The sequence below is a fragment of the Parambassis ranga genome, chromosome 19 (assembly GCF_900634625.1).
Source record: "Parambassis ranga chromosome 19, fParRan2.1, whole genome shotgun sequence".
Lineage (NCBI taxonomy): Eukaryota > Metazoa > Chordata > Actinopteri > Ambassidae > Parambassis > Parambassis ranga.
Window position 1 is genome coordinate 10,927,014 of NC_041039.1, and position 25,034 is coordinate 10,952,047.

The 25,034-nt window shown below is 42.0% G+C and overlaps 4 protein-coding genes across 7 annotated transcripts; 2 read left to right on the forward strand and 2 right to left on the reverse strand.

The window, feature by feature from the left end:
* Positions 1 to 36: 36 nt before the first annotated feature.
* On the reverse strand, positions 37 to 12,810 carry usp42 (ubiquitin specific peptidase 42). Of its 3 annotated transcripts, XM_028429953.1 has the most exons (19): positions 12,703 to 12,810; positions 11,429 to 11,678; positions 10,545 to 10,751; positions 10,044 to 10,154; positions 9,729 to 9,828; positions 9,140 to 9,207; positions 8,983 to 9,053; positions 8,780 to 8,862; positions 8,575 to 8,686; positions 8,326 to 8,466; positions 4,727 to 4,827; positions 4,455 to 4,611; positions 4,083 to 4,366; positions 3,692 to 4,001; positions 3,531 to 3,613; positions 2,333 to 3,436; positions 1,687 to 1,985; positions 1,513 to 1,578; positions 37 to 1,435 (listed from the first exon to the last, which is right to left on the reverse strand). In XM_028429953.1, exons 2-18 carry the CDS (start codon positions 11,667 to 11,669, stop codon positions 1,517 to 1,519), a joined length of 3,534 nt encoding a protein of 1,177 aa, XP_028285754.1. In that variant the 5' UTR covers positions 11,670 to 11,678; positions 12,703 to 12,810; the 3' UTR covers positions 37 to 1,435; positions 1,513 to 1,516. The 3 variants fall into 3 exon arrangements, with proteins under 3 accessions (XP_028285754.1, XP_028285753.1, XP_028285752.1); XM_028429952.1 differs by having other exon boundaries at positions 1,687 to 1,982; positions 3,692 to 4,366; XM_028429951.1 differs by having other exon boundaries at positions 3,692 to 4,366.
* A 453-nt stretch (positions 12,811 to 13,263) lies between these two features.
* On the reverse strand, positions 13,264 to 20,323 carry eif2ak1 (eukaryotic translation initiation factor 2-alpha kinase 1). 2 transcript variants are annotated; one of them, XM_028430855.1, is made up of 15 exons: positions 19,743 to 20,323; positions 18,682 to 18,849; positions 18,471 to 18,607; positions 18,328 to 18,371; positions 18,152 to 18,251; positions 17,977 to 18,057; positions 17,800 to 17,893; positions 17,652 to 17,700; positions 17,162 to 17,537; positions 16,700 to 16,808; positions 16,514 to 16,620; positions 14,240 to 14,354; positions 14,051 to 14,130; positions 13,666 to 13,899; positions 13,264 to 13,584 (listed from the first exon to the last, which is right to left on the reverse strand). In XM_028430855.1, the coding sequence occupies exons 1-15, from the start codon at positions 19,918 to 19,920 to the stop codon at positions 13,459 to 13,461; spliced, it is 1,998 nt and encodes a 665-aa protein (XP_028286656.1). In that variant the 5' UTR covers positions 19,921 to 20,323; the 3' UTR covers positions 13,264 to 13,458. The 2 variants fall into 2 exon arrangements, with proteins under 2 accessions (XP_028286656.1, XP_028286657.1); XM_028430856.1 differs by lacking the exon at positions 19,743 to 20,323 and adding an exon at positions 18,977 to 19,733.
* LOC114451896 (ankyrin repeat domain-containing protein 61-like) lies at positions 14,650 to 16,502 on the forward strand. The gene is given in 5 exon segments (XM_028430857.1): positions 14,650 to 14,882; positions 15,067 to 15,159; positions 15,353 to 15,518; positions 15,842 to 15,996; positions 15,998 to 16,502. Coding segments are annotated over 4 exon segments (756 nt in total). The 5' UTR covers positions 14,650 to 14,882; positions 15,067 to 15,154; the 3' UTR covers positions 16,428 to 16,502.
* pms2 (PMS1 homolog 2, mismatch repair system component) lies at positions 20,105 to 24,921 on the forward strand. Its single transcript, XM_028430853.1, has 15 exons — positions 20,105 to 20,758; positions 21,026 to 21,168; positions 21,350 to 21,436; positions 21,522 to 21,624; positions 21,706 to 21,889; positions 21,988 to 22,155; positions 22,243 to 22,340; positions 22,430 to 22,529; positions 22,606 to 22,690; positions 22,769 to 22,921; positions 23,073 to 23,916; positions 24,010 to 24,177; positions 24,253 to 24,353; positions 24,425 to 24,594; positions 24,743 to 24,921. Exons 1-15 carry the CDS (start codon positions 20,745 to 20,747, stop codon positions 24,884 to 24,886), a joined length of 2,562 nt encoding a protein of 853 aa, XP_028286654.1. The 5' UTR covers positions 20,105 to 20,744; the 3' UTR covers positions 24,887 to 24,921.
* Positions 24,922 to 25,034: the final 113 nt, after the last annotated feature.

Below are 25,034 nucleotides of genomic sequence, written 5' to 3' on the forward strand. Positions count from 1 at the left end.
CTCCTGAATACTTTGATGTAGATTTTGAATAAAAATACATGCTGATCAGAAAAATCTGTTTTTGTGTGATTTAAGCCAACGCTTATCAGATCTTTGGTTATTTCAAACACAGAAACAGTATGTGGATAAAACAGATCGTGCTGAACCTGCTGGTTGATGCACATAGAAAATACTCTTGACAATACCTGAATACAAATGAGTGCTATCTGTAAATGGATCTACCATGTAACTGAACTGTAGTGAAAAGGATATCCAAGAAGCTTGAATACAATCACCCTAAACTATATAATACAAAGGCAGACAGAATCTTTTTTTAAACTCAGTCATCTCAATCAGCGTTATTCATTCACTTTCAATACAGCTTGTAAACAAATTCCAAGAACAAATTACAATTTCTGACATTAACAAATGTATTTTAAGGCTTTTACCTTATGCAATGTATAAATTCTGACATGCTAAACTAAAGGTATAACAGCAGGTTTTTTTCAACTTCTGCCAAAGTTGAAAAAAAAAAAAGAAAAACCCAAAGCAAACCATACTCGTTATTGAATATGTCCAGGGAATATGGTTAGAATTACCAAGAGTTTCTCTAAAAACAACAAAACATCTGAGAATCCTGATACAGGATTATACATATAAAAATAACTGATAGTACAGTTCAAAATTAAATTCACAGTATCTTTATGACGCTAGAATACACAAACTGTATTTTTCATTAAAAAGCTAACACAAATGGTCCACAGCCATGGTTACAAAGTTTTGATGTTTTTCTTTTTGAATGTTTTTAAAAGAAAAAAGGGAGGCATAATCCAGAGGGGGGAAAAATCCTCTGCATCCTGTGAAAAAGTTTAAAAATTACAGAGTGAATCTTAGGCTTCAGAGCAAAATGAAGACACGAACAAAAAGCTGGGAAATGTTGTCAAGTCTGTCCAGGGTTAACATGGAGGTATCAGTCAGCGAAGCCTTGTTCCCATCACTCATTCATGAATATCCCCCTCCATCTCAGTGGGATTTAAACGAAAACACACAAAAACATTGCAGCTCTGCAGATATGGTGACATCTTAAACTCGCAACCAACACAATGCCTTACAGTTCTTCTTTTAGGCAATGTGTTTTCCCTTTTGTATCGTTCTTATTTGTGAGTATCTGTAATGGATGTTAACAAGTTTTTAAGTCCTGAGTTCCACTGAGCAGCAGTTGAGATGTTTAAGCTCCAGGCTTTGTTGTGTTTATACAAGTATATATTAATATTCTTCATCATAACAGGTGACAGGTTTTTCATTGACAGCAAGTAAAGCAATGCTGTTAATAAAAAAAAAAATAGAACATTTAAAACACTTTTAATTGCGGTAAAAATACAATATATTGAAGAAGCACCACGTCAAACGTTGTTGATGTCATTCCTCTGCTGTTGTTAAAATGGTGTTGAAGTATCTGAAACACAAAAGGAACCTCCATAAAATCTGTTTTTTACGGTGGAACTCATACTCATAAAAAGGATTTTCACTCACCGAGTCAGACTTTCAGGCCACTGGACAGTTCATGGGAGTTGCCATTGGTTCGACTGTAACAATTTCCTACAAATCAGGATCAACACTTTAAATATACCATATCCACAGCAGGATTTACTTAAGAATTTCTGTGATTTTGGGAAACGACTCTCCATGTGGAAAAAGCTTTAATACCTGGAAATCCGTTAAGGTGGTGGTGAGTTGAACCGTTTGTGGGAGAGGTGTGATGGTCACCGCTGCCATCAGCAGAGTCTGTGCGGTGGTGCTTTTCAGGTATAAAACTATGATCATGTTTAGAGTCCTTAATGTCAGAGTAACGTCGTTTGCGGCTCTCCATTTCCTCACTGCTTCTGTTCTTAGGGCTTCGAGCAGCACCTGGGCTGTGCTGTTCGAGGTCGCTGTCCTGGTGGCGCCTCTTTTTCTTTTTTTTCTTTTTTGTTTCAGTGGCTCTGTCTGAATCCATGTCAGAGCTTCTAGGGGACAGTAAACAGCAGTGTCAAAAGCAACATCCTGACACTGGAGAAGCTCCAACCTGACAGCAGTCTTTCACTTTAATAAGAAAATAACAGTTGATAAAAATATCATTCAAAATAGTCGCTGAACTACAAAATCATAAACTCAATCAATACAAAGATTTCTGTCAAATAGGTTAATACCTTCATCACATGTACTGTATTCAAATCATTAAATTTAGGTATCCACATCACTTGAACAGAAACACACAAGATTTAAGGGGTTATGGGAAACATATCACTGTAGAGTTAACCTCAAACATCCATGCAAACTAACCATAAAAACCGAGATAATAAAAAACACTCACCTGCTCTCATGGTGTCTGTCCTTATCCTTTGACTTCTTCTTTTTCTTGCTTTTTTTGTGTCTTTTAGAGTGATGGGCATCTGAGCTGTTGTCCCTCTCCTTACTCACATAATCAGCAGTCCTCATGTGATTTTGATCCTCCCCATTTGGAGCCGATTCACTTGAGGGCAGGAGAGGCCGTGGCTGCAAGCCCTTTAACTTGTTTGTTTCTGCCACTGTAACAGATGAGGAAGTCATCTCTCCTGAAGAGGAATAGTCCCTCTCTCTGCCATTGCTTTTCATCAACTGACACTCTCTAACTTCCTCCTGCCACCTCCGACGGCTATGGGAGTCTTCGCGGTGGGAGTAACTGTATCCCCTCCGCTCATAGTCCACATTGTCTCTGGATCGGTGATAGTAGTAGCGGTAATTATGAGAGGACCTGTCGTGATCGCGCTCCCTCGGGTAATGAGGAGATCGGTCCCGGCGACGATCATGCTCTCGGCCCCTGTAGTGACGTTCAGGAGGATGCACACGATCCCTGTTTGAGCGGTGGTGGCGGTGATCTCTGTAGTCCCGTCTGTAACGGTGACGATCACTGTCAGTCTCTCTCTCCTGACTCCTGCCCCTGTAGCGTCTATCTCTGTCTCTGTCAGAGACCGAGTACAGTCTGTCTCTCTCCCTGTCTCTGGAAGATTGTCTTTCACTGCCTCTAGGCTTGGAATGGTACTGCTCCTTAGTATCTGCATGTCCTTCAGTCCCAGCTGATGGACCATTGGTCTGTGGAAGATCCTTGGCTTCATTCTTACCTATGCAAACCTGTGGAGATGCAGATGGGCCATTGGTACTTTGAGAGCAGTCTGGCTGGGTAGATAAGGCCGCAGGGTCGCCATGATGCCCAGCAGAAGAAGCAGAGGCAGATTCCCTAGATGCAATAGTATGGATATTTGTAGAAGTAGCTGCAGGTGGAGAGCCAATGCAGGTGGATGCTGTATGGTGAGGCAGGGGTTCAGACAGAGTTTTAGCCCTTGTGTCAGGAGTGGAGACGTCCTGGCTTTTAATAGCAGCAGGATGGATGCTCTGAGAAGAAGTGGCCTGGGATGAGGCAGGATTATGTGGATCTTTGCTGGAAACACAACCAAACATAAAAACATATGAGCAATACTGTAAATAACACAGATGGGGGTAAATTTAGCTCTGTGTTGGAATCTAAATCTTACTTTGGTTGACTATGGTCATTGCTTAGTCCATTGGCAACAGCAGCTGCAGCAGAGGATGAACTGCCCTGATTACTCACACAGATCTGAGGAGCACAAAAAAGACCATTATAACTAAGCCCCCAAACTACACACCAACATTTCAAAAAGAGCATGAACCTTACCTTGTGAGGGGTGCTGTGTCCATTTACTTTGTGGTGTCCATAATGGTGTCCATTTTGGTTGGATTTAGAAACGCCACAGGTTGAACCATTTAGTCCATTACCACTATGGTGCACTGCTGATTCCCCATTAGTAGTTTTAGGAGAACTGTCAAAAATCTCTCCTGTGCCATTTTTTCCCTTAGGGTGAGACTTGGATAAAAAGCCATTATCCAGAGTGACACAGTTTTCCTGGTCTGACTCCTCTGACGACTCTTGGCCATAGGGCACCAGAAATGATGCACCATTACCTCCAGTATGGTGATCCCCATTACTGCAAGACGTGCCATTAACATGGTTAAGTTGACGTGGAACAAAGCGAACGTCTGAGGTAGACTGTGAAGAGGATAAAGACCTGGAGGAGGAGCTGCTGGCAGAGGACGGCTGGCTGTAAGAGGATGTGGATGAGGAAGAGGAGGAGGAGGAAGATGGCCGGTTCTGTTTGCCTTGACCGATGAAAAATGAAAGCTTTTGCCGTTTGTCATGGTCTGGGATAATTGTGGGTCTACTGATAGAGTGGGAGATGGATGAAGAAGCCAGTCCATGGCATGGTTTTCCCATGACACTGCTGCTGGTACTGGGCTTGGAGGTGGTAGGATAATCTCTCACCGACCCATTTCCATTAACATGAAGATTGCTCTGAACAGAACAGACAAGTACAACATCTGAGTACCTAAGGTCAAATACTGACTACATGTTTTTTCCATGTTTGAAATTTTGGCATTACCTTGGTCATATGTGGTGGCAGCTGTGGGCCTATTAAGCCAATGTTATTGTGATGGACAGTGGCGTTGATGCGTGGTACCACCACTGGTCGTGGGGATGACTGACCAGAGATGCCAGTGTGGTGGCTGTAATCCCCAGTTTTTTTCACATCAGCGGACCTAATCGCACAAGAGTCATAAAAACAGAATGAGAAAACTACTTGCAAATGAAACCTTTGTTAAATCACATTTCTTTGAAAATCTATGAATAGATTCTAAAATGTGTTTTACTTACTTGATGTAGAACAGAACATAGGCCTGTTGGTTAAGAACGGTCCTGATGTCACTGACGGACACAGAGGAGTCATTCATCTGATACCACTGACCATTGCTTGCCTGAGAAAAACAAATACACATTTACTTTCCTTTTTTAAGATGTTTATCAAGATGGCGCCGGGTACGGATGCCCTGGTGTTTTTGTGCACAAACTGTGTGTCTGCATGCTCTTACACCAGAGAAGAGCTCATGAACATCAGATTTACCATACCTGTGGACTTATCACCAGTTTTTTTAGCATCTGCTGCCGATTTACTACACGTTTTAGTTAAAAAGGTGAGACGCCGGCGCAGAGGGAAGAGAGCTGGTGCGCCTCCGGAGACGTGGGACGAGCACACCGTTACCTGGGATTTTTCTCTCTAACGTCCGCTCACTTAGCAACAAAATGGACGAGCTGACACTGTTGATGGGAAGGAACAGGGACTTTTCTTCATCTTGTGTGTTGTGCTTCACGGAGACCTGGCTTTGTGAACAGATACCGGACTGCGCGCTGCAGCTGGAGGGATTCCAACTCCTCCGAGCGGATCGCCACAGGGAACTCTCCGGTAAAACCAAAGGTGGAGGTGTCTGTTTCTATATCAACAGTGGTTGGTGTACTGATGTGACTGTGATCTCCCAGCACTGCTCTCCTGCTCTGGAATACTTATTCATTCACTGTAAGCCATTTTACTCTCCACGTGAGTTCGCTTCATTCATTCTGGCCGCTGTTTACATCTCGCCCGGTGCGGACGTGCACGAGGCTCAGCGTGCACTCGCGGATCAGATCCTGTGTTTGGAGCAAACATATCCGGACTCCTTAATTATTGTCCTTGGTGACTTTAATAAAGGAAACCTGAGCAAAGAACTCCCGAAGTACAAACAGCTGATCAAATGCCCGACCAGAGAGGAGAACACACTGGATCACTGTTACACCACAATAAGCGAGGCATATCGCGCAGTGCCCCGTGCTGCTCTTGGACTATCTGACCACGTGATGGTCCATCTGATTCCTGCGTACAGACAGAGGCTGAAGCTCTCCAAACCTGTGGTGAGGACATCTAAAAAGTGGACCAGCCAGGCTGTGGAGGAGCTTCGCTCCTGTTTTGAGACAACGGACTGGGAGGTGTTCAGGGCTGCCACTGATAGTCTTGATGAGTATACAGACACTGTGACGTCATATATACAGTACTGTGAGGACAGTATTGTGCCAACACACACCAGGGTGAGTTATAACAATGACAAACCCTGGTTCACAGCTAAACTCAGACAGCTGAGGCTAGAGAAGGAGGCTGCTTTCAGAAGTGGGGACAGAGACTGCTACAAACAGGCCAAGTACAGGTTTAGCAAGGAGGTGAGAAGTGCTAAATCACTGTACTCTGAGAAAATCCAGCAGCAGTTCTCTGCTAACGACTCTGCCTCTGTGTGGAAAGGACTGAGGCAGATCACCAACTACAAGCCCAAAGCCCCCCACTCAGCTGACGACCTGCAATTAGCCAACAGTCTGAACGAGTTCTACTGCCGCTTTGATGGACTATCAGCCAGCCCTGACACCTCTCCACACACCTCTCCACACCCCATCAACACGGACATCCACATCAAAGATACCCCATCAGAGTCCTCCTTGCCCCCCTCCTCCTCCCCCTCAGCTGCCCTCTCAATCCTGGAGGAGGATGTTAACAGGCTGTTCAGGAGACTGAACCCCCGCAAGGCTCCTGGACCTGATGGTGTGTCCCCCTCCTCCCTAAGACACTGTGCAGATGAGCTGACTCCAGTGCTCACAGACATCTTTAACACCTCTCTGGAGTCATGCCATGTGCCAGCCTGCCTCAAATCCTCCACCATTGTTCCAGTTCCCAAGAAACCAAGGATCACTGGTCTTAATGACTACAGACCTGTGGCACTGACGTCTGTAGTCATGAAGTCCTTTGAGCGCCTGGTACTGTCCCACCTCAAGACCATCACAGCCCCCCTCCTGGACCCCCTGCAGTTCGCCTACAGAGCTAACAGATCTGTGGACGATGCTGTCAACCTGGCTCTTCACTACATCCTGCAGTATCTGGACTCCCCGGGAACCTATGCTAGGATCCTGTTTGTGGACTTCAGCTCTGCTTTCAACACAATCCGCCCAGCTCTCCTCCAAGACAAGCTGTCCCTGCTGCATGTTCCAGACTCCATCTGCCGGTGGATCACTGACTTCCTGACAGACAGGAGACAGCATGTGAGGCTGGGGACGAATGTCTCGGAAACAAGGACCATCAGCACCGGTACCCCCCAAGGCTGTGTACTTTCCCCTCTGCTCTTCTCCCTGTACACCAACTGCTGCACCTCCAGCCACCAGTCTGTCAAGCTGATTAAGTTTGCTGACGACACCACCCTCATTGGACTCATCTCAGACGGGGATGAGTCTGCCTACAGGATGGAGGTGGACCGTCTGGTGTCCTGGTGTGCTGACAACAACCTGGAGCTGAATGCCCAGAAGACAGTGGAGATGACAGTAGACTTTCGGAAAGTGCCAGCTCCATCACCCCCCCTCACCCTGACAGACACCTCCATCTCCACAGTGGACTCTTTCCGCTTCCTGGGTACCACCATCACCCAGGACCTCAAGTGGGAGCTCACCATCAGCTCCCTCATCAAAAAGGCCCAGCAGAGGATGTACTTCCTGCGGCAGCTGAGGAAACTCAAGGTGCCAGCCAGGATGATAGTTCAGTTCTACATGGCCATCATTGAGTCCATCCTCACCTCCTCCATCACAGTGTGGTACGCTGGGGCCACTGCCAGGGACAGGCACAGACTGCAGCGTGTTGTGCGCTCTGCTGAGAAGGTGATCGGCTGCAGCCTGCCATCTATCGAGGACCTGTACGTCTCCAGGACTCTGAGGCGTGCAGGTCGGATCACAGCTGACCCTTCTCACCCTGGACACGGACTCTTTGAGCCACTCCCCTCAGGCAGGAGGTTACGGTCCATTCGGACCAGAACCTCACGCCACAAGAACAGCTTCTTCCCCTCTGCTGTTGGACTGTTAAACTGTAATTAATGCACTGCTCTGCACTGTCACTTCAGAAGGTCACTTTAGTATAGTCACTGCACAATGATGACTATTTGCACTGTTTACTCCATCTTGCACTACTTGCACACGAGTACCACCTCACCGATCCATGTGGTACCTGTTACATTATTACATTATTACACTGTTCCATTCGATCATATAAGGGTCTATGTTTACCATTTCATCTGCACAGTATTTTATGTTCTGTTCATTGTATGTCTGTTATGCCATGTCTGTCATGTAAATTTAGCCTTACTTTAGTTTATTTACTTAATTTTATCTTAGTTTTTATCTTATTGCATGTTAATTGTCATATGTTCTTTGTATGCACCAATCACTAAGGCAAATTCCTAGTAATGTGAACCCCCTTCACTTACATGGCAATAAACATGATTCTGATTCTGATTCTGATATATATATATATTGCCTTTCATCTCTGCTTCAGTAAGGTGTTGATAAAGCGTTATGACAAATGTGTACTAGGCAGAGTTCTGATAGATTAGAAGAGTGCTTTGTGGCACTGCCAGTACCTTAATATAGCAGAAGTAGTGTCCAGCATGACAGCTGAATCCAGAATGAACTAGCACAGCATACAGCCCGTAGATCTGAGGCTCCCCTTGGGACTGAGACATGAAGGGCCGCAGGTCTAGGTACTCTGGATATTTCACATCCTGATTCAACAAAAAAACTGATTAATTTTGGTTACAATATATATTTAAAGGCAAAACTAAGGAATCTGTCCTGTCAGTTGATTACATAGCACATGAGTGTCACATTACCTTTGTGATTTTCCCTCCAGTGAAATTTGCAAATCGTTTGAGAGACAGAGTGAGCACATTGGAGCTGCGGTGGATTGTGAATCTCTTTGAGGCTGTGACCATTTTTTTGCACCTGAGAGGAAAAATGTTAAGATAGTGAGTTAACAAACCAATACATAAACAAAGAAAACAAATCACTAGCTCTTCCTTCATCTTTGACACTTACTTGGTGCATTTGTAGGCATTTTCGCCATCCAACTGTTCTGGCTTGACAAACTGCTCTAGTGCCTTGGAGACACTGGGAGCTGTCTGTATGGAGAGAAATATAAATTTGAATCTCTGGTACCGTTCTGAAAAATCTATTATACTTTGCAGTAATACAAGAATACACGTCAGCCCTACAAGTGACAAGGAATGCAATCCAATTACCTTAATTTCCAGAGTAATATCCAGAAAAGGGTCAAATGTATCTGAGACTGCTTTGCAGTTTAAACATTTAACTGAAAAAGACAATAGTGTTATTAGTATGAACAAGCCATAAAAATACATTACACACAAAAACAACAAATAAACATTAATAACTTACCTCTGGACCTTAGGTACCCACCAAACACATGATGGATAAAAGTGGTTGCCTGCGTTTGCCTGTCCAATCTGTCACAAAGAAGATATAACACTTTAAACTGACACTAATATTACAGCAGAAGGAGAGAAATAAAAAAGGGAGGAAATTAAAGCAAGAACAATTTGTTGAGAGACCCAACTGAGCAAGAATCAGCCTGATACTTTAGGGTTCTAAAAATAACTTTAAAAGTCCTACATGTGTATGTAAGAGTTCCATGTGTACACAATGGCTTAACACAGATTTAAAATTTCATATTGTAGGAAGAAAAACATGAACTAAAAGATAGAGCCTTCAGTTTTTTGTCATATGCTTTAGATGTGGTGGTGTGTTATATTGCAAAGACAAACTAATACTTAACCTACAACTGTGCAGTGCACAGAAAAATTTAACAATGAATATTTATGCAGTGCATGCCTGTATATGCACAAACAAAATACCATATTTTCTACTGCATTAATGGTACCTCTTTTACTATATGTATATTAAATAGCTTTCTAAAGAAGTAAATAAAAAAGGCAGCTGATGTAAATAATATTGTGTTATCACTTACTTGGTTCCAGGTAAGCAGGACTTTTGCATAGCATCCACTGTGTACCGCAGGAACTCGTGTGCATCCTCTTGACTCCCATAGCGGAAGTGCTTTGCAATCCCTGTGTAAGAAAATAATTAGAAAGCAAGAAGATAAGTGAGCATAATAAAGTTAAATAAAAGGTAAGCATTCTTAAAGCACAAACTCACAAAAAAAGATTTCCCTCCAAAATTTAAACAGGTAAACAGTAACACAGCGCCTCCTATCATTCATTTCAGGTAACCGCTTTGTAGAAAGCACAGCTTTGAGAGTTTTGCACTAGAGATATACACTTACTTTTGAGCTCGTTGAGCACACCAATGGGTTTAATGACATTCCCAGAGTTGGCAAAAACCTGAATGATGTGGTTTTGCATGGTGCACATCATACAGAACCCTGGCTCATGACCTGCAGGAGAGACAAATGGATGAGAGTGAGATGTACAAGGGAAAAATGTAACTTATAGATTCTGACAATCCAACCAGGAAAGATCTGATGATTGCTGAATGGCTGTAAATGACAAAGACCTTCTCTGGTGCAAAAAAGAACCATGAAAGATTAAGAACATTAAGAATACCTTTATTAGTCCCACAATAGGGAAATTGCATTTTTGCAATGGCAGATACAGAAAGCAAAAGATAAGAGAAGCTATATACATAATAAGATAAACTACCAATAGAAATATACAATAGAATCAAAAAACATTATTATTAACAGTTATTGCACAGGTGAGTGGAGGTAGAAGTGGTTTGTAAAAAAACTGTACATAGTACAGAAATTATAGAAAGACTAACTTACATGTTTTGGAGTGCTCCCGTGTCAGCATGTAATTTGCTAACGGAGGGGTGTAGGTAAGACACTGCAGGGCCGAGTTGAGGAAGCAGGTGTTCCCCATGTTCTGCAGGCCTGCACCAATGCGGTGTACCTGGGTCCACTTCAGGATGAGCCGCTCTGGAGAGAATAGGACCTTCTGGGGCAAGTCAATTCCATCGCCACAGCTCATCACTGGATAATCATAATTATTGGTAATATTACTTTCAAAGGATTTGCTTGGTCTAAAGTGTAAAATGCTATAGTTTACACACATGGTACATGGTAAAGTTGCAGTCAAGTAAAGCTGCACACTAATGCTAATCACAGAAAACAATAACATTATGTAACTCAAACCCGACTACCATACTTGAATCAGACTGTAAAACTGGCTGGTAAGAACACAGTTTACTTTCTCTTTTGTTTTTGCTAAACAAGTTGGGCTGCTGATCTTCACAAGAAAATAACAATTGTGTCACACGCTCAAGTGATTGATCGTGGTCTAGCTCCAAAAGTGGTTGGGTTATATAAGTAGTAGAAAGTAGAACTAGAAACAACAACACAACACCCACAAAGACAGTTGTGTCACACTCTTGAGTAAAAATGTGGCAAAATGATTTTCTTCATAGCGTGGCCTTGAAATACTTACAGATAGTAATTCTTAAGTTGAAAGCAAACACAAAATGCTAAAATGCATTTTATTTTTAACACCTCTATTAGTTATTAATACACGAGTAGACCTACTGTTAGAAAAGATATAGTAAAAAACTCCATCTGTCTACAAAGAAGTAGAGGTTAAGGCAGCCAGCACCTTTAAAGTTTCCTTTCTTGTTTCAAAACTCATGCATTAAAATAAAAGCTGTTTCTCCCACCTTGCTCCTTAGGCCGGTCCACTGAGGAGGGTGTACTGTTGTAGACAGCAGCTCCTGGCATCGGGCCCAGGCAGCCTCCTGGAGCCTTCAGTCGTGGAGAGTCACTGGGCATGGTGGGACCCACTGCCCAGCTGCTGGAACAACTGCCATCCATCCCCACGTCTCCACTGGCGAAGTAGGATCGGTTACACCCGACTGACTCGTGGTCAGACTTTTCTGATAATCTGTCAACTATGGTCATTGTTCATAGCTATATTAGGGGCAGAGAGAGAAAATGTTATATGCTGCATAAAATACGCAAAACTATACCATTAAAAACAAAAACCACACCAATTATATTTACATTACAAGAACTGAATGCCTATATATATATATATTCTGTAAATAATGTCTATACGGTTTATTTGTACCGTTAGGTTTATGTTTAGTATGTCGAGTGTCTGTTATTGCTGCTGTAAAAGCGAATTTTCCCAGCTTGGAATGAATAAAGTATTCAGTTCTATAAAAAAAAACTCTCTGGAGACACAAGCAACATACCATGTTAAACTATATTAAACTAATCACGTTTTCTGAAATTATTGTGCAAAGTCAGCACTTAAACCATACCAGTTTAAAAAACAACTCGACGGGGGAAATTTCCTGGTCGGAAGCACGTTTACAACAGCAGCTGTTCCCTCCCACCTGCTCCAACAGATTGGTTCATGTTGGCTAACAGGCGGCAGCTAGGCCTTTAACACGCAACGTCGCAAAATCTCAATAAAACACGAACCAAAACTGTATGTTCTTGTGGTCGATGACCACTCATCGACCACAAGTTCGCCATTGTTGTCGATGGTGAAATGGGGGAATAGAGGCGTTTGAATTACGAAGCCGTTAACACCATGGAAACGGCCGTGCGGCGCAGCTCGTGCGGCAATATTGTTGCTAATGCGGCTAGCCAGCTAGCTAGCTAGCTAGCTCGGCGCGATGGACGCTGGCTGACATGGTTAAAAGACACATAGCTGTGGACTACTGTGTTAACTATTAGCGTTCTGGCTTCTCATTGTGATATATTTTATTACGAATGTTGGGGCCTAGGAAACGGGACTGTTAGCTAGAGGAGAAAGGAGGGGCTCGGCACCGGCGGCTGTGTGTGCTCACTGCGCAGCTTTCCGACATGACACAGAGAACCGGTGTAAGACTACTATGTCAAATCACAGCGACTCAAATCTACCAAAATGTTATGGCTGCACAGTTAAAATGACACTTGATCGTATAAGCAGCACAACACTCACCTGGAATCTATTATGAACGCGTTAATATCGGTTGTAAATCCATTCCTTATTTCCAGCGGGTGTCCGGCGGTGAACAATGACGTAGCTAATTGCCCCACGGGAACATCCGGGTACCTGCGATAAAACGAGGCTTCTGATAGGTTCATTCAATCATTTCTCCAGGAGGAACGTGTTTCGGGAAAATCCGTCGCATGCGAAAACCTCTGACCTTTATGTACATGATGTACATCCCACATTACGCCCTTTAAATCTACAGATTTATTTTTTATAATGGTCCAAGCATAGTCATGTACCAGCATTAAATGTACTGTTGGTGCATTTAATATGTGTGCTGAAAATGCTCTTTTCTAAATGTTCTTGATGCTCATAGCATCTGCACAACCAGGAAATGCCCTTGTGAACAGTAGTGACAAAATGTTAAAACACAAAGTTTGAACAATTGTGCATGAAATGTACATTCTGTCAAAAAAACAGAATGCTTTATATGACCATGGGCAAACTCTGAAATGTAATAAGCTTCACAAAATTATTGCATAATTTGTTCTTAAAAACACAATGAAATATATCATAAACAGGCTTTATTGGACAACTGCATGGAGGAAAATTCTGCACCTGTATATGCAGGTGTACAAGACATACTTAAATGTTCTCGCACACACACACACACACACTCACTCTTACCACTTGTTGCAAGTTAGCAAAACAAAGTACAGCAGTGATTAAATAATTTAAACAGTCTGTTGAGGTTTTTAAGGCTCAGGTGTTGTCCAGTTCAGGGAAACTAACTGTGACTTGTGAACTCTGAAGCTGACTGATCCTTCTCCTCAGCTCCATGATCTCTTCCTCCTGCTCTTCAACCTTTCTCTGCAAACCGTGGATCACCTGAAAAGAAAAATAGTTTTAAGTTGTGAGTGGTAATTATGTTTAGAGTTAAATAAAACATATTCATCCATTCCTTAATACCATGTCTTTACTGCAGAAGAGTTCACTTTTTAGAAGCTGGCTGGCTGTGGGTCGAACACTGGGCTCTTTACTTGTCAGCTGTATAATGTACTTAGACAGAACTGGCCATCTGTGGCAAAATAAGTCTGGGATTTTCCCTTCTCTCAGGTCCCCAAGGGTCTGGACCCTTTCCATCTCCGTCCCAAAGGGCTGGAATAACTCAAGTGTCAGCACTCCAATACTGTACATGTCTGACTGGGAGAGCAGAAATCAATACAGGTTTATTCATGCCCAGCACAGCAGGTTTTGGTAAGCATGTTTTAATACTAATATGACAAAGAAATTAATAATGTCTGTTAATAAAACATGCTTCTTAAAAATAAACTTGTATTATTTGTGTTCTTACCTTTGAATTATAATGGGATCCTTTTAGTTGTTCTGGTGCAGCATACACAAAAGTGCCAACACCTGAAGTGTGGGCAGAATCTGCCAAATACACAAGAAATGTCATTCAAAAGCAGACAACACCATCTACTGGTGACTCTTAGACATATCATGTTATGCAAGAATGACAAGCCAAGAGTTACACCATTACCACTGCCATGAGAGGTGGTGCCTTTGTGCCCATCCACTATTATATCTCTGCAGGCCAAGCCAAAGTCCCCAATACGAACATAGGTGTCATGACCATTAAGGAAAATGTTCCTTGGCTGTTGAAAAACACAAAGACATTATAATTAGACCCAGAAGTGTACAAATGACCATGAGATGACAGTGTCTCTTATCAAGGCCATGAATAAATTAAATACATTTTAGGGGTTGACCTTCTACAAAGCTTTAACTATTACTGTTTCTACACTAACAAGCCTGCACAGACACAGGAATGACCTATCAACTACTACATAGGCTGTTTACACCAGCCCCCATAACTGGCCCCGGTTACAGCAACAAGTTATCAGTAATGACAGGAAGGCTGCACATCAAAGTTAGACTCGTAACACTCAAGCCTGCATGATAAAAGCAGATACAAATTGAGTACCGCTTTTATATCCCTCAGAGGATTTGAGAAACCAGAAAAACCAGGCTCAACCTCCAGACACACTAGTCTTATAACTGACAACTCAGAATGCATTGAACCTGCAAAGCTAAATGACGAATGAGCACAAGGAACACCCAGAGAAGAGTGGTGATATTATCCAACAATACAACAATGAAAAACTTTCTGCCTTAAATACAAGGTGGTGTATCTGGACATCTTTTCTGTAAGGTACTGTAAATGCAACAGTGCTATCATCTTTTAAAATGACTTAAAATTACAAAACAGGTTTTATGAAAAAAGAAAATATTTCTTGTAACATGATTTCAAATAATTAGAATATGTGAGTATATGAATTTGCTTTGTCTGCAACTGTCTTCCCCTAGAGCTTTTCCACCCTTTCCCTTCATCTGGCTGCCTCTTACAGAAGAGTAAAGATCATGCAGTCTGTTGTTAGCAGGAGCAGACACTGAAATGAGGTCTGGACAAAACATTAGAACCTTAGAAAAAAAGATCCTATGTGCATTGTGCATTTGACTACATGTTTGCTTGCTTGTTAACTTCCTGTTAAAGTGAAACCAAGTACAATTGTGTTCATGTAACAGGTTCCTTTTATTACTTGAAATAAAAGAAACTCGAAAATGTCTTTTGCTGTCTCTGCTTTTGTCACAGGGACCATCTTGGTCGGACTCCACTACACCTGCTGATTACTAATTGGCCGAGAACTATTAGTACAAAACCAGATTCCAGGTTCCACAGTGCGGTGGTCTGCATGTGCCAGCAGGCAGAGTCATGTTTACGGCTCCTGTGTGAGCACGGTGTTAACCTCAAAGCTAAGGTGACGTGGCAAATTAACATGTAGAATATATGTACAGATATGGAGCAGATATTAACATGGTTTGTTTGAAATATATATATTTGATCAAAAATGACTAATTATTTTATCATTAATTGTGCTATATGCTTTACAGTGTTGAGTTTATACACTGCCAAATTGTCAAGTTGCAGCTGACATATAATCCTGTGCATAGAAATTTTAAAATCACATTAAGAGTTTGTCCTTTGCCTTCAATCTACTGTTGATTCAGTCCTCTTAATTTGGCTGAAATATGCGTATAATGTTGTGCATCTTTTGTAAAATTGTTTTACTTTTTCTTAAAGGGCTTGCAGTATTCTGGGAACACTCCTCTGCATTTTGCTGCTGTGGCGATGATTACAAAAACCACTAAAACGACCACAGATGACATTAACTGCATCACTGAGCTGCTTGAGCGTGGGGCTGAGCCCAACACAGTTAACAAGGCTGAAATGACACCCACCGGCCTGCCGCATGGGCAACAATGACATTGTTGTTCTGCGGCTGCTGTATGGAGCCAACATTAATAAGCTGACAAAAACTGGGGAGAACTGTCTGTTTCTGTTCTTGAACCACAAGCCTAATGTGAGGAACACCTCTCTGCTCGTAAAACTACTCAGTCTGACTTCCCTGTTCACAGTCTACAACCATAATGGTCATCTTCCCTTAACCTTGGGACTACCATATTTCTTTAAACAGAGAGACCAGCTACTAAAACTCATGCAGCAACCAAGGAGACCTCAGGATATTTGTAAAAGTTACATTTATCTGAAACATGTTCAAGGAAAACCAGAAGAACCAAGAAAGGTCCTGCCTGAGAGGCTATATGACTTCATCTCTTTTGAGACAGATGGTGAACAGGATGATGTTTTGAGTGCTACTCCAAGCTAAAAACTGTGTGTCCTAAATTCGTAAACAAATATTTGCATTAAGCTCCAGAGACATCTAAAATGAAAAATAAAATCTATCAACCTTACCTTTAGGTCTCTGTGCATGATTCCCCTGGAGTGGATGTACTCCACCCCTTCAAGTATGTGTCTTAGCAGGCTGAGAGAGTGTTCAGGATCAACACAGTCATAAGGACCTGAAGATATAAAAGCACAGTATTTTTACATTTGCACTAATGTAATAAAAATATATATGTAGTATATATTAAATCTTACATTGGGAGGTTTGTTTTTCTTTGGGCCGGTTGTTCCTCTCTGAGATCCAGTCCTTTAGTGAGCACTCACACAGCTGCATCTGGATGTAGAGCATGAGGTGGAACTGCACCTGCAGACGGGGAAGTGACAAAGCTGACAAACACATTGACAAACTAAGAAACATGCTAAATTATTAACTTTGGTCAGGTCAAAGTACTTAGGAGTGGATTCTTGTTCATCAGCACTAATTCATCAGTAATAAAAGAAATATTTTCTGGAAATCATACTTTAGTGATTAAAAAAAACAGTTTTTAAAGGAAACAGACATTGTTAGCCCAGAATAACTTTCCAGGCAGAAATCTTTGCTGCGTGACAACACTGGCCTAAAACAACTTTATTATTCCTTCCTGTAAGCTGCAAAATGTGGAATCTTTATCTTCCTACTAACTGGTCTAATCCCTGAAATCCTCCTTAAGCATCTACCTCTTGAGAAGGCTTTGTGGCGCGTTTGTCAGTCCGCTGCTGACAATCCTTATCAACGCAGGAGTTGTTGTTCAGCTCGATGCTACTCTTGCTGCTCTCCTCCTCTAACAGTGCTGAACTGTCCCAACCCATGGCAGGACATCTGGAACTCTGCTTAGGACGTCCCTTTCCCAGGAACACACAAGGGACATAGTTCTCTGGGATGAGACGCATTGTCTTGGGACACACCACCTGGCCCTCGAAGGCTGGAACTACAGCTCTGAAGGGCTGGAGATCTCCTGGAGGTTCTTTGGCAGTTGAAACAGCATCTGTTGGTGCTTGACTAAGGCTTTGAAAAACTATAGAGGAGCTATTGCTGTCAAGGCTCTCATCAGAACTGCAAATAAAAAAGCCAAGACTGTTTTAGAACAATTCTACTACCCTTCTTGATTATTGTTGATTATTATGTCAATTATTTTATGTAACATGTACATCGAGACACAAATCCTACCTGTCGTCTTGTCCAGGGGACTCCAGTGCAGGGAGAACAGACTCAGGAACTGGAAAAAAGACAAGTTTGACCAGTAATTATTCACCATTTGCACAGTGTCGTCATTTATTTCAGCAAATGTATCACAGGGCAGCAGTCAAATACTTACTTGCCGCAGGCTGGACGTGTTCCATCCATGCAGTGTGATAGCCCACAACATTTACATGCTGCAGGCTGGACAACACTTTGGCTTCCCTAAGGACCTAGAGCAAGCAAAACATTCCCTTTAATCACAGTGGGTGCCTGACATGACCCATATTTTGGGTGTAAAATGCTGATTGCTCACCTTCATACAGTCCTCCTTTGAGACTTTTTTGATGAGAATTTTCTTCACAGCGTAATACTGTCCATCTAGTTTGTTCTTAACCTATAAAATAATGTTAAAGATAACATGCTAGTGTTGACTAGAGCAAGTTTTACATTAGTAAAAGGAGGAAAACTAGTAGCACAGAGTACAATACCTTGAAAACATTTCCATATGACCCTTTTCCAAGCCTACAGACTTCTTCAAATTCACTAAGATACCGGGACGTCTGTGCTTGAAACAGCCCCTCCTTAGGTCTGTAGAAGGAAAAAAGTCTACTTCAGTGTTCTGTGGCATAATGCAACAATAAAAGCTATTTTCACTACACTCTACCTTAGAGCAGGACTGTGTGTGTTTGTGCCAAAGTGTTGCTGGCCCTGCAAAAAAAGATGGAAGACCATGAAATGATGTAACCATGAAAACAACAACAAATGAAAGCATCTTCACTAACGTCTGAATACATATAAGTCATTTACCTGTGGATACAACGAGGAGCTGGCAGCATTAAGCAGCTCAGTGAAGGCTCGATTGTGTTGGAGTCTGACTGTGCTGAATTCATCACTTATGGCCAAAGGTGAGAGGAGGTTCATAGTAGCTAGGCGCTGCCCAATAACTATTGGAGAAGAATAATTTAGAACCCAGCCAAATGTAAGAAGAAAACGAATCATTTAACATCTCCGTAAATACCTTTGAACAGCATACGAGAGCGTGCCGGGTTGCTTTCGTAGACAAAACATAGATGCTCCAACAGAGATCCCAGGAGGAGGTGGTTGGGGATTGCTGAAGCAAACTCTTTAATGGATGGGTAATGCCTCCCTGCCATCAACACCTCACGGTTATTGTCTGAGTCCGAAGCTGAGGATACAAAAAGAAAAACACAGAAATGAAAAAAACTACATATTATAAGAACACTGATGCACAAACATAGTTTTTATTATATCAGACAATATTGTTTTTCTGCAGAAAAGTACAACTCTCTTACCTTCTTCAATAACCTTTGCTATCATTTCAACAATGTTTTTTTCTCCTAGGTCCATTTTCTGTTGGTGCAATATCAAGCACTCAAACAACAATTATCCTATTCAACGTCAAGGCAGAAAATGAGCTCATCTTGTTTATACACAAGGGGGCGTGCACAGCAGCGTTGCTTATCTGCCATGTCCAGTGCACACCAGCCCCCTCCACCTATTACAACACATGATCAAGTTGAGAGGAGATTGCACTGTGGATGAACACTGGTCCCTAAACTAAGGGAGGGACATTTTCTTCTTCTCAGCTTTCACATCATCATTTCGCAGGATATATGGAGAGTGATGTATGGACTTGTTATGGGGATGGAAATCTTTGCTGAACAGAGGATTTGACTTGATGCAAAAAGGTCACAGCAATCAGAGGCACCAAAATAGTACTTTTACTTCAATACTTTGATGTCAACAGATTTTTTTATTAGAAAACCTCTACTTGTGATTGAGGCTACTGAAAAGGAGGAAGTGAGTGCAAATACATTTTTAATGCTCATAACCACTTAATAATCATCAGTGGCATTCCTAAAGCATAAAGAGTACTAGTGGCAGGGAGGCTTTGCTATATCATAAGGAGGAGGGGAAGTAGATGAGTCTGTGTCATTATTAATACAAAGAGGAACTATGTAAATAAAGACTTTCGCCTGCTCAATAAGTTATTTTATTAATTATAAAAGTATTTGGGGAAACGCAACAGTAACGTTAACATGAAGAAAAGCAGCTTACTGTCAAACTGGACTTCATCGTCTTCGTCTGTCGCCAAACTTAACAAGCTATACTCTATTTCCTTGATGGGTTTTAAGTTACGGTGGAGCAAAAGGGCACTCCTGCTGCTGCTGCTGCTGCCAGAACATTCCTCCGACCGCAGGACTCCTTTGTCAGATGTTGAACTGTACATTTTCATACAAGAGAATACTGGCAACGAAACAGCTATTATAAAGCGCTACCGAATTCAAAGTAGCTACCCCATATCCGCGATTATACAACTACTTAAATCCCATTTTGTCAAACTTCACACGAAAAGAATCCACCAGTAAAACGAGCTCTCTGAAAAGTCCCACACGGTCCGTCATGTCAACGCACGGCCATGATTCCGAAACAAGCCTCAAAGGGATCGTCTGACAATGTATGGGCTAAAATTATACGCTTAACTTATGAAGAAAATAGTTTTACCTAAGTAAAACGATGCTTAATCAACGACACTATCTGGTTGTAATATAACTAGAAATTTCCAACTTAGAAACACTAAGAATAATAATTTGACAAGACGTTATTTTTTCGCTTTTTATACCACAAGGTAACTGCGTATACGCCCTAACCTCCATGTAGGTTGAATTTGTTTCCGGTTTGGTGATGAAATCCTTTAAAGTCTGAGGCAACAATTTTTTTGCTATACACGGGTACAAGAGTATTGTTCGATTTAAACTATTATTCCTCGCATAGTCCATGTTTGTTTTAATGAAGTTGCTTTTGAGTCACTTAAATTTTTACACTAAATTTGTAATGACACTACACTGCGCAGGGTAGCGGATAGCTGATGCTCGCGAACAATCTGCGCACCGTGCGCGGGACAGCTTCACTTTTGTGTTTACAGCATGTAGCGTGCGGACTAAAATGTCAACATGACCTGTGAAAACACATTAGGTATAATTCACAATGGAAGCTAGTCAGCATCTATCTTATCCAGAATATAGACTTTGAAGAAACAAGTGGCTGTCCTCTCTGAAGATGTCTGATGCTTGGTAAGCTAAGAATCAGAGCGTTAACTTGCTTGTAGACATTTAAGTTTTCGCACCTTGTGTTCGCACCAGTGTTGCACCTGTACTGTACTGTACTATTTACAGTCGATTCAGAAAGTGTCGTAACCATGGTCTGCAATTTTAAACGGATAAAGTCTACACTCTTTAATGACAACCTGTCTTAGGACATTTTTGCAAAGTACCCTGCCTATAATACAAGTTTAGCAGAGGATAATGTTCCATGTCTTTGTCATTGTCTTGTTTTTCTAGCAGCTCTGATCCAGCTGGAGCCATCAGGGCTATTGATAAGCACTCAGTGCATCAGATCTGCTCAGGACAAGTGGTGCTGACTTTGGCCACTGCTGTCAAAGAGCTGGTGGAGAACAGCATTGATGCAGGAGCCACCAACATTGGTAAGCAATAATGTTCCCCAAAATATTTCCCAAAGGAGCATCGTCTTTTAAAAAACAGAAATTAAGATATAATTCTCACAGGTTGTTTCAGCAATTCAGAAGAAAATTAATCATTCACTAAAAAGTAGCAGTGTACTTGTAAAACTCTTTTGTTTGTCTTATCAAATTTTGCATCGTCCAGAGGTCAAACTGAAGGAGAGTGGAGCTGAGCAAGTAGAAGTGTCAGACAATGGAAAAGGTGTAGAGGAGGCCAACTTTGAAGGACTAAGTAAGTGTTGCCCCTTGTACACTCTGTCAGACGAGGCTTATTCGATGCTTTTGCTTCAGAAAACCATTTTCTGTGTGTCCTGCAGCACTGAAGCATCATACATCAAAGCTAAGAGATTTCTCCGATCTAATCCATGTGGAAACATTTGGCTTCAGGGGTGAAGCCCTCAGCTCTTTATGTGCTCTGAGGTAAAAGCATCAACAGTTGCATTCCATCTGCTCTGAATTATTTGTTGCTACATAAGCTTAAATTCCATCTCATTGTCGCAGTGGCCTCAGTGTGATTACATGCCATGAATCCAGCCAGGTGGGCACCAAGTTAGTGTTTGACCACAACGGGCACCTTGTACAGCGGACACCTCATCCCAGGCAGCAAGGCACCACAGTCAGCCTGCAGCAGCTGTTTTACACCCTGCCTGTTCGACACAAGGAGTTCCAGCGAAATATTAAGAAGGTCAGACGTTACAGAATATAGAAACTTGATCATAAAACACAGCAATGGCCTGAAAGTCTGTAATCCTAAAAATGTCATTGTGTTCTTTGTGTTTTCAGGAGTATTCCAAAATGATACATGTCCTGCAATCCTACTGTGTCATCTCTACAGGGGTGCGTATTACCTGTTCTAACCAAAATGGGCAGGGAAAACGCAGCACAGTCCTCAGTACAAGTGGCAGCCAGAGTATGAGAGACAATATTGGGGCCATATTTGGACCAAAGCAGGTTAGGACATTAACCCTGTAAGAGGAGATTCAAATTTTTATTCGGATATTATTGCCAATATCTGAATTATCATTGTTCATCCTACAGCTCCAGTCCCTTCTACCTTTCCAGCAAGTGTCTCCTAATGAAAATATTATTGAAGAATATGGTCTCAAAGGTGCAGATCTACCCAAACAGCTTTTTTCGTGAGTAACGCCATTTTCTTTCAGTCCTGTACGTTTCCGGTCTTCTATCAGTTTTTGCTGCGTGTTACTAAAAACGTGTTTTTTGGCAGCATCACAGGGTTTGTTTCTCAGGGTGACCATGGTGTTGGGAGAAGTGCCACCGACAGGCAGTTCTTTTTCATCAACAGCCGGCCATGCGACCCCCTGAAGGTAATTCTTATTGAGCAGATTAATCTGTAAATGTCAAGGTTGATATTTTCCATCTTAACATGTAATTATTTGGCAGGTGACCAAAGTGGTGAATGAGGTGTATCATATGTATAACAGGCATCAGTATCCATTTGTTGCCTTGAACATAACAGTAGCATCAGGTGAGAAAATTGCCATTAGTAAAACTGATGTTATTTCTGGAAGAAGCTTTTCTAAATGTGTTTGCTTTGTATTTACAGAGTGTGTTGACGTGAATGTCACCCCAGACAAACGCCAGATCTTCCTACAGGAGGAAAAACTCTTGCTGGCTATTCTAAAGACTTCTCTCATCACTATGTATGAGGCTAGGGTCAACAAGATCAGCCTGAACAACACACCTATGCTCAGCACCAGTAAGAATACATTGTTTACATCTAGTCTTTATATCAACAAGTCAAAGGACTTGTGTGTAGAATCTAGTGGCAAGGTTGTAGATTGCGACCACCCACACCAGCTCTTTTTATAATAGCACTTTACACTTTAAATGTTTGTATTTTTTCGTAGATGCAACATCTACATCTGGACGTTGTCACATCAGCCTGCCTGATGAAAAGAAGGTTGAACCAGGAGAGAACATCCCATCTGTGGTTCCAAGTCCCAATTCATCCATAAACCTGGCCACTCTAAAAGCTGCCTTTTCAAACCATTACAGCCTCACTGCTAGAAATAAGCCAGGAGTGGAGAAACCTTCCAGCAGTGGTCCAGCACAGAAAACACTGCAGACTTTTTTTAAGGATTCTGTAAAACTTTCTTCATGCAACTCAAGTGTAAAATCTCATGTAAAATCCACAAAAGAGCTTGATAAATGCACTGCAGTGGGGAAGTCAGTGCTTGATGGGTTCAGATATGGAAGGGCGCACAGTGATACAGATTCTGAAAAAGACAGTGCTGTGGCCAGTTGTGCCCTTACCAAAGCAACACCAGAAGATCAGCATCCAGACATGGAGATCAACTGTCTTGAAGCAATGATTGACAGCAGCAGTGTAAAAAATGAAACATCAGATTGTTATACTATTCCTGAAGACCTGGAGTTACACAATGAAACATACACTTCTACTGAGGACTCTGCTGTGAGCCCAGAAGCAAAGAGAGCCAGGAAAGAAAAGCTACATTTCCCTACAGAACAAAAGGTGTTGAACACTTCCTCAACAGTGGATACCCCAGTTTGCCTGCAGAGGAGGACAGTACCTCTCACATTCTCCTTGGAAGAGCTGGCTGGTAAGATAAGTAGATTGCAGAACCAGCGGAAGCAGATGTTTAGTGATGAGTTATGCTACAGGCGCTTCAGGGCAAAGATCAACCCAGGAGAAAACCAAAGTGCTGAGGAGGAGCTCAAGAAAGAGATCAGGTGGGAGAGTGTTTTTTAAGATGGTTAGCTGAACCTGCTTGAATTAGAGAATAATTCACAGTAGAGTTAATAATTATTATTCCATCTTTGCAGTAAAGAAATGTTCAAAGAAATGGAGATCATTGGGCAATTTAACCTGGGCTTCATTATCACCAAACTCCACTCTGACATCTTCATGATAGACCAGCATGCAACAGATGAGAAATACAACTTTGAGATGCTACAGCAGCACACCATGCTCCAAGGGCAGAAACTCATTGTGTAAGAATATAAATCAATAAATAAAACTGTTTAGATTTCCATATTTGCTCTTTGATCTGTTGGTTTTCTTTATAGTCCACAGAAGCTTCACCTTACTGCGGTCAGTGAGAATGTACTCATAGAGAACATTGAGATATTCAGAAAGAATGGCTTTGAATTTCTGATTGATGAGGAGGGTAAGAATATTTTCATCTGATATATTTTGTGTTTGTGTTATTATGGTGATTGCATTTTTTTGTGACTTCAGCTCAGGTAATGGAGAGAGTTAAGCTGGTATCGTTGCCCACCAGTAAAAACTGGACATTTGGACCAGCTGACATTGAAGAGCTAATCTTCATGTTGAGCGACAGCCCAGGAGTCATGTGCCGACCATCCAGAGTCAGGCAGATGTTTGCTTCAAGAGCCTGCCGCAAATCTGTAAGTTGGTTTAGAGTACATAAATGGCTGCATTAAAAAGTCAAATACAAGTTAATAGACTTCAGGGGTTGTTGTAATATAATATCACTTGCAAAAGCATTGTGATGGCTCAATGAAATATTTACCGGTTGCTTGTATCTTCCTCCAGGTGATGATTGGCACTGCTCTGAGTGTGAGTGAGATGAAGAAGCTTGTGGCTCACATGGGGGAAATTGAACATCCGTGGAACTGTCCTCATGGCAGGCCAACCATGAGACACCTTGCTAACCTGGACATTATATCAAAGGACTGACCATGTGAAGGCAGGACCTGTCAGAGAGTATTGCTTTACATGGGCTGGATGTAACTAGACTGCAACTTTACAGAGTTTACATACTGATGTGGTCTTTTTCATGCTGCTCAAACACTCTGTTTGTATGGTTATTGGATGTTTAAATGCC